Source organism: Mobula birostris, chromosome 25 (genome assembly GCF_030028105.1).
Source record: "Mobula birostris isolate sMobBir1 chromosome 25, sMobBir1.hap1, whole genome shotgun sequence".
Lineage (NCBI taxonomy): Eukaryota > Metazoa > Chordata > Chondrichthyes > Myliobatiformes > Myliobatidae > Mobula > Mobula birostris.
In genome coordinates this window covers 44,777,662-44,791,064 of record NC_092394.1, presented here as the reverse complement: position 1 = coordinate 44,791,064, position 13,403 = coordinate 44,777,662, and the positions used below count along the sequence as shown (strand labels likewise).

The 13,403-nt window shown below is 38.3% G+C and overlaps 1 protein-coding gene across 15 annotated transcripts in view; it reads right to left on the bottom strand.

The window, feature by feature from the left end:
- LOC140187597 (general transcription factor II-I-like) overlaps window positions 1-13,403 on the bottom strand; it is a 143,808-nt gene that overhangs the window by 50,098 nt on the left and 80,307 nt on the right. For all 15 annotated transcript variants that reach the window (XM_072243071.1, XM_072243065.1, XM_072243061.1 and 12 more), the window contains 3 exons: window positions 10,458-10,529; window positions 6,366-6,549; window positions 1,559-1,617 (listed from right to left, as the gene is read on the bottom strand). In XM_072243071.1, the coding sequence (XP_072099172.1) occupies window positions 1,559-1,617; window positions 6,366-6,549; window positions 10,458-10,529 (315 nt within the window). The remainder of the gene's footprint in view (window positions 1-1,558; window positions 1,618-6,365; window positions 6,550-10,457; window positions 10,530-13,403) is intronic.

Below are 13,403 nucleotides of genomic sequence, written 5' to 3'. Positions count from 1 at the left end.
TACTACCCTGGAGGTCCTGCTTTTCAGCTTTCTACCAAACTCCCCACATTCTCTCTTCAGGTCCCCCTCCCATTTCCTACTTGTGTCATTGGTATCAATGTCATGGTACCACAGAATATCCTGTCTGCCCTCTAATGACAGAACCCCTCTCACTACTGCACTCCTCTTCTTCCACTTCACTTTTGAGCCACAGAGCCAGACTTCGCCAGAAAACTGGTCTCTGCTATTTCCCCCGATAGGTCATCTCCCCTTACCAGTATCCAAAGCTGCATACTTTATTGATGGGAACAGCCACAGGAGTGCTCTGCGCTGGCTGCCTATTCCATTTCCCTCTCGTGACAGTTACCAGGTACCTGTCTCCTGCAATTTAGAGGTGACTACCTCACTGTAGCTCCTATCTATTACATCCTCATTCTCCAGTATGAGACAAATATTAATAAACATTGAAAAAAGTCCAGAAGACAATTTTTCATGATAAATGTGCATATATACCCCAAATGTTCAGATTTTAAAAGTGTGTGTGTCTGAAGACAAATACTTAATCTAACCCAATCAATGTTTAATACAATAATACAGCAATCAGGATTATTTCTATCCTTTTCTAGATCTTAATGGAGATACTGGCACATGAATTCCTGTCATGAAGAACATATGTTCTTTGATAATAAACTCTGGGTGCAAAAACAGAAAGGACAGAGGGGATGAGAATTAAAGCGACAAGCTGTATAAAAGATTGAATGAAGGTGCAGTCACCCAATCTGCATTTAGTTTTCCCACATAGATGTGACATAATGATTACATAATGCAGTGTACTAATCTCAAAGCAGCACTAGCAAATCATAGCTTATTTTGAAAGCCCCTGGGTGGGTAAAAAAAAAAAATCAAGTACAGGTTTCCCCTGCTATCCGAAAGTAGAGCGTTCCTATGAAACTTTTCGTAAGCCGAAATGGTGTATAAAGGCAATTACCATTAATTTATATGGGAAAAATTTTTGAGTGTTCCCAGACCCAAAAACTAACCTACCAAATATCACATAAAACCTAAAACAACACTAACATATAGTAAAAGCAGGAATGATATGATAAATACACAGCCTATATAAAGTAGAAATAATGTATGTACAGTGTATGTAGTTTCACTTACCAGAATTGGGAAGATTTAGACAAAACCGATTTGTAGAAAAAAAAAATCCGCACGTACACGCATGCGCACACACCTGCCCGTGCAAGGCTTCACGGTCATGGTAGTCTTTCTCAGGCTAAACATAAGTTTAAAGTGGGTGCCATTTTTCGTAAAAGTGACTATCTTCTTCGGATTTCTTTTGCTTAGCGAAAACAGGTACTAATGTAGGTCTTTCGTAAAAGCGAAGTGGCGTAAACCGAACTTTCGTAAAGCAGGGAACACCTGTACTACTTCCAACTTGCTAGTACTTGACAGAATTGGTAACGTTCTAACACAATACATTATCACAAATACTAATGTTTAGCATATCTGTTACAGATTACTGATTAATCTCTTTACCAATATCTGTAAATTAATTATAATCAGTTGATCTTACCTGTTGAGCTTAATCTCTGTATATTGGCATCATTTGACTCATTCACCAGTAGGTCTGCTCTAGAAATAAGAGTGAATTACATCAGAAACTTTAAATAATTAAAAGCTTAAAGCAACACATACAAAATGCTGGAGGAATCCAAGAGGGCATCTATACCAGCATATATGGAGAGGAATAAACAGCTAACATTTCAGGATAAGACTCTTCATCAGGACTGGAAAGGAAGGGGGAAGAAGCCAGAATAAGGTGGGGGGAGGGAAAGGAGTACAAGCTGGTATTAAAGGTTTAAATACGTTCGAGATAAAAAAAAAATCAGAAAAAAAAGTCCTGAAAAGTCCAAAATTTACTAGTCAACCAGAATCTTCAATTCACATAAATTATTTCAAAGTAAGGTTTACTTTGTTGCTTTATCTGTCACTTGAAGGTCCCTCAAGTCAAATACCTAGTATAGTACAAATGTTATTAATACAAAGCCAACTCAAATTAAACTATTTGCTAACAATAGCAGGGAAATATAACCAACACTGCAAACAAATCTATTTTTCTTAGCTTCTCAGGATGAACATCGGGTTGGAGGACTGTGCAAGTCTGAAAGTCACAGTTCAAAGGTAAAACTCACAATTGGCATCCTAGGATGAATTCTTAAGTTGAAGACCTGTTGTCTGAGTCTGAGAATCTAGGGACAAGGACTAAAGGTCAGGAGGAAGCCTATTCTGGGGTTGGAGGCCTGTCTGGATGTGAGTGGGTGGGAGGGATGGATGAGGGCTTTGTTTTGTTGTTGATACTTATGTTGTTCTATGGAACACAATGGGCATGCTCTGATAGCACTGGAACGTGGCAACACTCACAGGCTATCCCAGCACATGCTGGGGTGTGCTAGTTGTTAATGCAAAATGACATACTTCACTGTCTATTTCAATGTATAAGCAATAATTAAATCTGAATCTGAAAATAGCCAGAGTCACAATTAACACTACATTCTAATGATCAGAGTCATATTTCAATTGAAATTTGCACCATAAGTGACAGCCAGTTACCCAGAAACAAAATAGAATTAACTTATTTCTCTTTTAAATTCATCTCTCTGCATGTTACGGCTTTTCAAGTGTTTATAATAGTACTACTTAAATGTAACTTAATGTTACTATCTCCACTACCCTTTGGGTCAGAGTTCCAGATTACAATATCAAGAGAAATATATTTCTCAACTCTCACTTAACTCTTCTCCTAATTCATTCCAATATATGAACCCAAGTTACTGACCTTCCTGTTCATGAATCAGAATCTTGACCTATAATAATTTTATAAATCATAATTATATCTTCTCTCCATTCCACACCCATCTTGTTTGTTCCAAAGACAAACCTGACCAAATTCTCTTATGATATCCTCTTAAACCTTCACTGCACACTCAAGTGTTATCACCTGTTTCTGAAATACAAGCAGAACTATATACAGTACACTGGATGTACCAAACTACTGTATATGCTTCATACAGTTCCAGTACAACCCATCTGCTTTTGTAATCTGTACTTCAGTCAACATATGCTAACATCTCAAAACTTAACATTATTTACCCACCCTGTGACCTTGAGAAAATGTTGACACATTCTCCAAGTTCCCTATATCCTGCAGCATGTCAAAGTATACTACAACTCCTTTATCTTTCTCAAATTACGTCCCTTCTTCAGAGTGGATCATATTTGCTAACTTTTAGAGACATTTCATTTTAGTAAACTTTTCCTGTAGGAACTATATTTCCGTCAGCCACATACCAACTTCACGTCAAACTTTATAAAATATGATTTTTGCACAGAGCACAGACTTTAACATAAAACTAAAGCAAAAAGGGGCCACATAATAATACCTCCTGAATCAAATTCCACAGCATCTTTCAGTTATTATAACTCCAATCAAACACACCCTACCTTGCCCTGCTGATGCAAAACATCAGCTCCTCTGCCCAGTTCCCCCAAAGATGATGCCTGGCCTGCTGAGTTTCTTGAAATGATTGTTCATTGCTCTAGGTTCCAGCATCTGTCATCCCCATCTCCATTACCCTACCGTAGTTGGTATTTTAAATTCTAACATGTTACTTTCCCTTACATTCTATATGCTTTTACTTTGTCAATCTGCCACGAGACTGTCAACTGCCATGCTAAAATGCAAATAGAACAAAAAATTTCACACCTTAGTACAACCAAAAATAATTCTTAGATTTAAACATATGTAAATTATTCTTGATTTACAAGTATTTCTCCCAATGTTGATTAATGCCATCTCTCAATATTTATTATTGTTATATTGCTTAGACTGCTCCTTTCATCTTTTTTAATAGAACATTATTGCCATGGTTCCAGTTCTTTAGCAGTAATGCCAATAGCCAAATATCATCAAAACATTGTAGTCAGATCCAGTGCTTGTTGCTCTGTTGCTTTAAGATGCTTGGATGCATCATCTCCATCTCCATCATCATCATCATCATCATCTCCTTTTACTGTGAAAACATTAATTCCAACTTTTGCATGTATTTGGATTATTATTTTGGTCAAATAGGACTTGTTCTTCCCTTTCCCTTGGAGCTTTAGTATTTTCCATAAACCCTCTTTGCCTTACTAATTTTATTTAATTTTACCCCTAGACCTCGATATTCTACCATATTGAAGTCAGTACCCGTCAATTCTCTTTTTTAATATACACATTTCCCCTGCCCTGTATGTTCCTTGACACTATTAAATGGGTACTTCTTTTTAAAAAAAATAACCTTGCACATCCTCCTTGAAAATCTCCCACTTTGATACAGACTAATTTTTTTTAAACCAAATCATTTTTCAGCTTAGTAAAACTGACCTTCCCTCAATTTGCAACTTTTATTCATGGCATTTGTCCTTTTCTGTGATCTCCTACTCCATTATATCCACTGCCCTAGATCATTCCTAGACAATGCAATATTGCAATTCTCTTGTTTGGTTTTTTACATAGAGATTAAAAAGTCCTCAAATGTACCTCAAGAATTTCAAATATTCTTGATTCAGATGCTTTCTTAGCAAAAATATTTGGGTAGTTAAAATCTCGAACAAACAGCTTATTACTTTTGCACTTCTCAAATAACGTGCCTGTGTATTTGCTCCTTTATCCCTGACTGAAAGGAGTGTAAACTAGACTCCCAATAATGTGACAGGCCTTTGTTTAATTCAATTCAAATAGACCCCTTTGTTATATTTAGGACAGTTATCCTAAATGATTTCTTCAGCATCTTCTCTTCTAACATTTGGAAAGTCCTGTAACAGGAAATTCCAGCCCATCATTAAGCTATGTTTTGCTAATGGCCACTGAATTATACCTTCATATCTGCAAACTCAGTTCATCAACTTTATGCCTCGGCTTCTTGCAATGAAAAACAAATCAGTTCTGCCAAAATTGTTTCCAACCCTTCACCTCCTCCCCAATTCCTCCTTTCTTGTTTAAATTTTCCTGCACAATTTTGCCTTTGTCCTACCTGAAATTGCCCACTTACTTTTTCCCTGTAAAGTTAAATTCTCCCCAAAGGCACTAGTAAACCTCCCTTTAAGGATACCGTTCCTGAACCAAATGAGATGCAGTACATCTGGCTTGCAAGTTCCTACTTTCCCCAGAACTGTTTCTAGTAAGTCAGGAACCTGTACCCCTCCCTCCCAAACCACTAACTCATTTCTGCATGTCTCTGAAGGTAATCCAGAAATTACTATCTTTTAAGTCTTGTTTATCACTGCATTATCTTCCCATGGGAGCTCATCCATACTTCTGTCTAGCCAATCATACCAATAAGGGTCTTGCCCCAGATCTATCTCAGTTTAGTCTGCAGCTAACAATGCCTTAACTATTAAATCTCCTTATCATTACAATGACCAATTTTAAGAACAGAAAATTAAATCAAGGTTAAAGATCAGCCACAATCTTAATAAATGACAGGGCAAACATGAAGGATCAAAACGACTAACAAAAAAAGACAGAAGGATGAAAATTGGCGATTATCCAGTATGATTTTAGTAGATCTCATCCCTACGCTTCACAACTTCTGTACCAATTCACCACAGCCTTCAATTCCTAGTCTTTCCAAAAACTTCCCTACCTCCTCATTAAATATCTCCTATAATATAGCCTCCACAAACCTCCAGGGTAAAAATTCCAGATTCACCCTTTATCAGAAGAAATTCCAGCACACCTTAGCTTTAAATAACTGACCTTTATCATGTAACAATGTACACATATGAAAATTCACCAGAGAATTTTAAGTTACTACTTCTTAAAACTTCTTTTCGAAGCTTCTACCCACACTGTACAAATGAATCAATCAACCTATGTATAATGAACCTGTTCTAGTCATACTTTGTTGTTGTTCCACAATCTCCTCCAACATTCAGGAGCAACTCTTGATTGAGGAGCATAATGTCCTCAAGGAATTTCCATGCTATATGCCTGGTCCTTCTGGTTTGTCCAGCAGTCACCAATTTCCTCCATGTTGGCAAACACCAGCCTCCTGGAACATGCTACCTATGTATCATATTTTCCTGCTTTTTGGTCTGATCTAATCCCTGCTACTTTCCAGAATTTTAAAAGATGAACTTTTGTTTAAAACAAAACTAATTTTTAAACTGAAAGATTAACAATCAGAATCATCAATTGTTTTTCTTCAACATATGACGACTGTCTAGGAGTATTTCCAACCTTTCCTGTTTTTCCTTTGAATTTCCAGCATCATTAGCTTAGGTTTCTAATGGTAATACGTAAAAAAAAAAGCACCAACCAAAAAAAAACACAAACCAACCTTTTAATAACAAACTTAATATGATTACTTGCTTGCAGGATCTTCTCTAGCCTTGGAATTCCATACCAAGAAGGACTTCTGAATGGAATGTTGTCAGGTAAACCTTCCACATAAAGGTCTTTAGGATGAGATTCAAATTTCCGATAGGGAACAATCATTGCTTGTGTCTGCCCCATGGCTTCACCTATAAATAATGACACCATTAACAACAGGTGCAAGCAAATCTAAAACTAAAAGGCTTAACAAAACAGCATGGCGGGGGGGGTTGAATGTTCCTGGCAAAGAACACAGCTACCGTTGAAAGATGTACTCAGTCAACCATTCTACCCAAGTCCTGCATGCACATGAAAGCAGTGTGACAGTGACACTGGAAGCAAATCCAGCAGCAATCGCATGTTATAGGAAACATTTGATAAATTAGCACACTTTCAATATTCTGCCTGAACTAGGTTCAATAAATAGACTAGGTGTCTTGCAACAGAAATAGCAAACTATTCAAACATAGATTAAGATAATTCAACCACAGATATTTTTCATTATTCAAACTAAAATAATTAAGCTTCGACAGTCAATTAAGTCAGAATTTATTCATGGGAAAATATGCTCTCAATAACTTCAACATAAGAGCTAGGTATGGCATTCTGCTCAAAACTCCTGCAAGTGCTAGAAAAGTATTTCAATTTGCTCTGCACTTGGTTTGTACCAAAGAATCCAAAATTCTAAAACCCAAATTTGTAACCCAGGTTTGAATGAATGGTCAAGAGTAGGAATGAAACATGTAGATTTAAGGGGAAAAAAATCAACACACATCATTCTTCATTCACCATGCAACTTGAGAGAGAGGTGTGTACATGAACCACTACAGAGAAAGAAGAGATTCTAGAGGTGCTGGAAATTTCCCTCCTGACACTTGTCCTTGCAACCATTATTAGTGGAACACCTGCCCCTACACATTCTCCCTAACCACTATTCCAGGCCCCAAACAGGCCTTCCAGGAGACATGACATTTCACCTACGACTCCTTCTGGATCATTTATTGCATCCAGTGCTCCCACTGTGGCCTCCTCCTATCTGTGAGACCTGATGCTGATTGGGCGATTGCTTCAACAAGTACCTTCACTCTGATTCTGTTTTCACAGCTGCAACCTTCCCAGTGGCTACCCATTTCAATTCCACTTCTCATTACCATACCAATGTGTCTATCCATGGCCTCCTCTACTGACACAATGATATGAAGCCAAATGTCGGCTGGAGGAGCAATACCTCAAATGCCATCTTGGTAATCTCCAACTTCATGGCATGAACATTGACTTCCCTAACTTCCAGAACTAAACTTTCCTCTCTTCCCAATCCCCCCAAGTTTTCTCTCATTCCATTGGCCTCTCACCCCTTCTCTTTCCTTCCCTTACCCTAATGCCCTACCCATCATCTGTTTCCTCACCTACTTCCCTTTATTCCATGGCCTACTGTTATCTCCTATCAAATTCCTCCTTCAGCCTTTTACCACTTCCACCAATCATCTCCTGGCTTCCCACAACATTCTTTATCATCCCCCTCCCACCCAACTTCCCCCTCATCTAGACTCACCTGTCATATGACAGATTGTACACCTCCTCCTCCCCTTTTTTATTCTAGCTGTTCACTTGTCACCTGACGGAAGTATTCAGGAGGAACTCATACAGTGGCTAGAATCATTTTCACACAAAAGGCATATCAAAACTAGGAGTACACACATTTTAGATGAGAGAAACGAAATTTAAAGAGCATTTGAGGGAAGAGTTTTCTTTAAAAAATTAAGTGGCTAATATCTGCAGCTCACTGAATAAGATTCAGACGTCAATTAGACAGGTACTTGTATGGACCAGAGCCACAGGAACAGAATTAGGCCATTAACCCCATTGAATCTGCTCCACCTTCAATCATATCTGATTAATTTTCCCTCTGAACCCCATTCTACTACGTTCTCCCCATAACATATGACAATGAATCAACCTCCACTTTAAATATCCAATGGCATGGTCTCCATAGCTTCTTTAGCAATGAATTCCACACATTCACAACCTTCTGGTTAAAGATCTCTCCTTATCTCTGTTCTATAGGGACGTCTTTCTATTCAGACGCTGTGCCCTCTGGTCCTAGTCTCTCCCACAATTAGAGAGATTATTGCCATATCCATTGTATCTAGTTACGTGACCACTGTTTCGTTTACTGTGGGTGTCACTTTAAAAACGCTTAAATGAGGCGAGACTATGACGTCAGTATAACAAGCTGCAACAGACTGCTGGGATTTTCAGGAGGGAGAGGGGAGGGTGGAGGAAAAGCTTTGGACTGTGGGCAGGACAGCCTGCTATGGATGGTTAAAGTCTGATACTTTCCCGTGCCCAAGGTTGGGTTGATTAATGGCACACTGTGCACATTGGATGTGTGACTGTCACTTCATATAATCCATACGGGGATTTTTGTTGGGAGTATCCTGTGGGCACCACTTTCGTTAACCCTTATCTGGATTCGGGTGTGTTAAGTGGTAACCACTTGTGCAAAGGGATATTCCGTGACCATCACCTTGTGATATTTCTATGTGGATTTCGGAACGACTCGACGGATAAGATCTTCGGCGACTGTTACTTCGTTTACCCAGCGTGAAATCTGTGGAATTCTTCGTAATCGCCTCCTCTCTACATTTTAATGTGGATTTACAAATCTCTCCCCTTCATTTATTCCGTGGATTACTGGACCTTTTCTAGTTTGCCATCTTAAGACTTTAAGAACTGTTCCTAAGCTTGACAGTTTGGGAGCCACACACACACATAGCACTGTTAACTTCTATTTCGTTTAATTTTCTATATTTTGAGTAGATACTAATTTTGTGTTTTATCTTAGCTAATAGACCAATTACACAGAGCAAATATATTCTTGAAACATGCATTCTTCAATCAAATTAGAATCTTACTTAGGGCAAATGTATCACTACTTCTAGGCATTTAGCATTAATTTAGAAGTTAACTCAATTAGGAACATGGCCAATAGGAAATAAAATGTTTCACAGGGTCTGTTAAGAGGCTCTTAGATAGGCACATAGAGCTTAGAAAAATAAAGGGCTATGCGATAGGAAAATTCTACGTAGCTTCTTGAGTAGGTTACATGATCGGCACAACACTGTGGGCCAAAAGGCCTGTAATATGCTGTAGATTTCTGTGTTTCTATGATTTAAAAGAATTTCAGTTACCATTTATTAAGAGCTTGGCCCTATTGCAATGTACATAGAATGATACATTTAATAAATGGTTAAAGTAACAGAAAACCAGAGTCAATATTCTAGAACAAGAAACCTTCTTGAAAACTTGAATTCAGAAGACAAGCAGGTTCTAAATTGCAGAGAAAATAGAATCTTTGAAATACGTAGCCAAAGTTCAAGACAAACTGAAACAAACATAATGGAAGGGTATAACTACATAAGCTTTATCTGAAGTTGTTAAATGCAACATTAAATCCTTAGGATTTTAATATGCTTAGCTGGAAAATGAGGTGCAGTTCTTCAAGGTTCAGCTCAGCACAAGTTCAGTTTACTATTTTCATGTAATTCCTTTACTCCCACTACAGATATGACTGTACCATTATTTCAATTTTCTCCAAATGCTGACTTTTAAAAGTAATTGTTACATCGACAACTATTATTTTATCCTACTGCAGATACTTGTTCATTTCTCTGAGTCTTCCCCCAAAATTCAACCTGGAAACTTAAAACACTATCGTCTTCTCACTTTTCCAAGATGAGCACTTCAAGTATTATGGGCTATTGTTATTCAAAGTGTTGGATTTGCTTTAAACTTTCTCAGAGCTTCAACAAACATGATAACAACCATAAGAGCATTATCTCTAGTTGCAATGAGGAACTGACATTCTAGCACTGAAGCAAAGAAATATTACAAATTGATTATATTCCATTTCCCAACCAGCCACAACATGAAATGGCTAGGATTGTTTTACATATGAGATCAGTAATGTTTCCACTTTGTAAAATTCAGCAGTTTCAATTTCATGATAGTGGGTCTAAGCAAAGCAAATTCAAGACAAAGTTGAGACATTAAGTACCATATTTCTTGCTAAAGAGTTCTTCAACCATCCTCCTTAATTTGGTGATCCTGGTATTCCACTCTTCTTTAGCTATAAAATAAATTGTAATTGATTATTTCCTTTGATCAAAACATTCATCAGAAAAAAATATCCTTTATACCACTTACTACATTGTTTGTGGGGAAGCTTACACCACATTCAATTAGAATAAAGTTTTCCATTAACATGAATATGTTGGCAATATAATAAAAACATACCTTGCAAATTCTACAGAAATTACTTACTGAACTGAGCTGACGTGACAGCCAGCACCTAACCTCCCATTTAGTCACCAATGAACCCTGCAAGGTACAACATGCCAAGAAAAAATATGTGGTATGATAACGGCAACCCTATGTCACCGGGCCTGGGGGAGTAAAGGAACACTGCATATTCAGAAGTCCGCTGAACTGAGATTATTATGGTGAGATTATTATGAAAGAAGATTGTACAGGTCAACCTTCACTAATCCAACTACCTGTAATCCTGTTCCTTCAGTAATCCAGCACTGATTATGCTTAATGTGATCCTTCTGTAATTCTGCATTTTCACTAATCCGGCATTCCTCAGGTCCCAATGGTGCCGGATTAGTGAAGGTCGACCTGTACTAAGTTTTTGCTCACCTGCAGTATTGAAGAATCAGAAGGATAATTAGAATATTAAAGAACCTGAGAGGCCTTGAAAGGATAGATATTGAATGGATGATTCCTCTGATGCAATAATCTACAACTAGGGACAACTGTTTAAAAATCAGTGGTCATCATTTAAGAACAATAAGGTGAAATTTTGAGGATAAATCTATTGAACTCTTTCTCAAAAAACTGTGGAAGATGTGTCTTCAATTTTTATTTAAGAAAGCACAGGAGCAGACAGATTCTTTATTAGGTGAAAGGTTGCTATTGGTTTTAATTTTATTAAATGGCATACGTAATTGGCTGACTTGGTCCACTGCAACACAACAAGTTCTTTATTTAGTTAACTATACTGGTATTCCAATCATAGTTTTTAGTTAATTTTACTCTCAGCTTACAGTGTAAGGTAATGTAATTGATGGAAACATACAGATTATTAACCCTATCAGTTTGGATTGTCAACCATTAACTTTTTCGGCCATCACATCTACACAGAAGGTGTGAAACCCCTTCCATCAAAAATAGCCACTATTATGGATATCCCACCACCCCACACTAAAGAAACCCACAGCAAATTTTAGGCACGGTGAATTTCTATCACCGCTTCATTCCGCGAGCTTCAGAACCTAAGCTTCCTCTGTACAGTGCGCTTACAGGCAATATGCCTCATCACATGCTTGACCGGTCAGTAGACATCATAAGGGCATTTGGTGATACTAAACAAGCTCTTTCCAACACGACCTTACTGGTGTATCTGCTCCCCAAAGCGCCTACAGCCATTACTACTGACAATACAGACTGTGCTTTGGGTACTGAGCACGAACAGTTGGTTGGAGGCAACTGCTTGCCTTCTTCAGCTGGCAGCTCTGTTCCACAACCCCGCCCCCCCCCCCCCCCCCCAAAGTTAAGTACAGTATGTTAGACATGAGCTTCTCAGTCTGGAGCAGGGTTTCCCAACCGGGGTTCTGCGAGAGATCGTTAAAAACAAACATTGCTGTTATTTTATTTCAATTTTGTGCTCTCAGTGGTGGGCAGTGACCGAGCAGCCCTGTTAGCAATCTCATTCGAGGTCTCTCAGCCCAAGACGGCAGTGGACAGTAGGACCGTGTTGATTTGGTTGAGACAATTCTCGATTTTTGACACGAGATAGGGAAGGTCACTGATAATTGGTGAGCGCTGTATTGCATGGAGGGGAGGATGGTAGGCTGATGAGGAGTGTGAAGTGCGTTTTCCGAGTATTGAATGGACTCGCCCAAATTGGGCTGTGACATCAGCTCTCCCTCCCAAATTACACCATTTTTTTTTACATTTTACAGGTCGACCTTCACTAATCTGGCACCACTGGGACCTGAGGAGTGCCCGATTAGTGAAAATGCCGAATTACAGAAGGATCACATGAAGCAATAGCTAACCACCTCATCATACCTTTAAAATACCATGTATATCAGTACAAGTCAGATAATAATGAAACAGAAATATTAAATGAGTAGCAAGTGAAATTTTAATAAAGTAACATACTGTACAGGCACAGATAAAATAAAGGGTACAGGTAAATATACAGGAATTAACTTATACAGAAAAGTTGAGCACTTCCGCTTCTAAAGCAAGCGGTTTAATATACCTTCAGGCAAAGTTACATGTTTGCAAGTCTGGGGTTATCAGGACCTTCCTCATCTTCATCACTGGTTTCTCCTCCAATATCTTCGTTCTCTGGATGTACAACCATCTGCACAATTTCTGAGTCACTATAATGATGAACAATAGGTAACCCGTCAACAAATTCTGCTGCTGCTTCCTTGTCTGCTGAACGTTTTTCACCACATACTGCACGAAACTGTAAGCCATGACGCTGCTTGAACCGATGAAGCCAGCCTTCACTATAGTCACACTCATAATCTAGTCCTAGTTCTTCATGAAGCACTTTTGCTTGTTCCTTCACCATATCTCCAGATAATTCAACACCTTCACTTACACGAAGATTAAACCATGTTATCAGCATTTTATCTAGTTCCGAACTTCTTCCATCTTTCATTGTTTTTCTTACGCACATCTGTTTCTTTGAGCCACTATCAGCAAAAAAATGTAGCAGTTTTTCTTTCTGTTTCTTTATATCGTACACTGTGGAAGAGCCAATGTTGTAACACTCACACAAGCTTTTCACCGATACACCACTGTCCAGTTTTTTCAAGAGTTCAACTTTATCTTTAATGGATAATGTGCGGTGTTTTCGCTTCACAGAATGAGGTGCATTTTCTTTACTCACTGGGACCATAATTGGGGCTAAAAAAGAGCA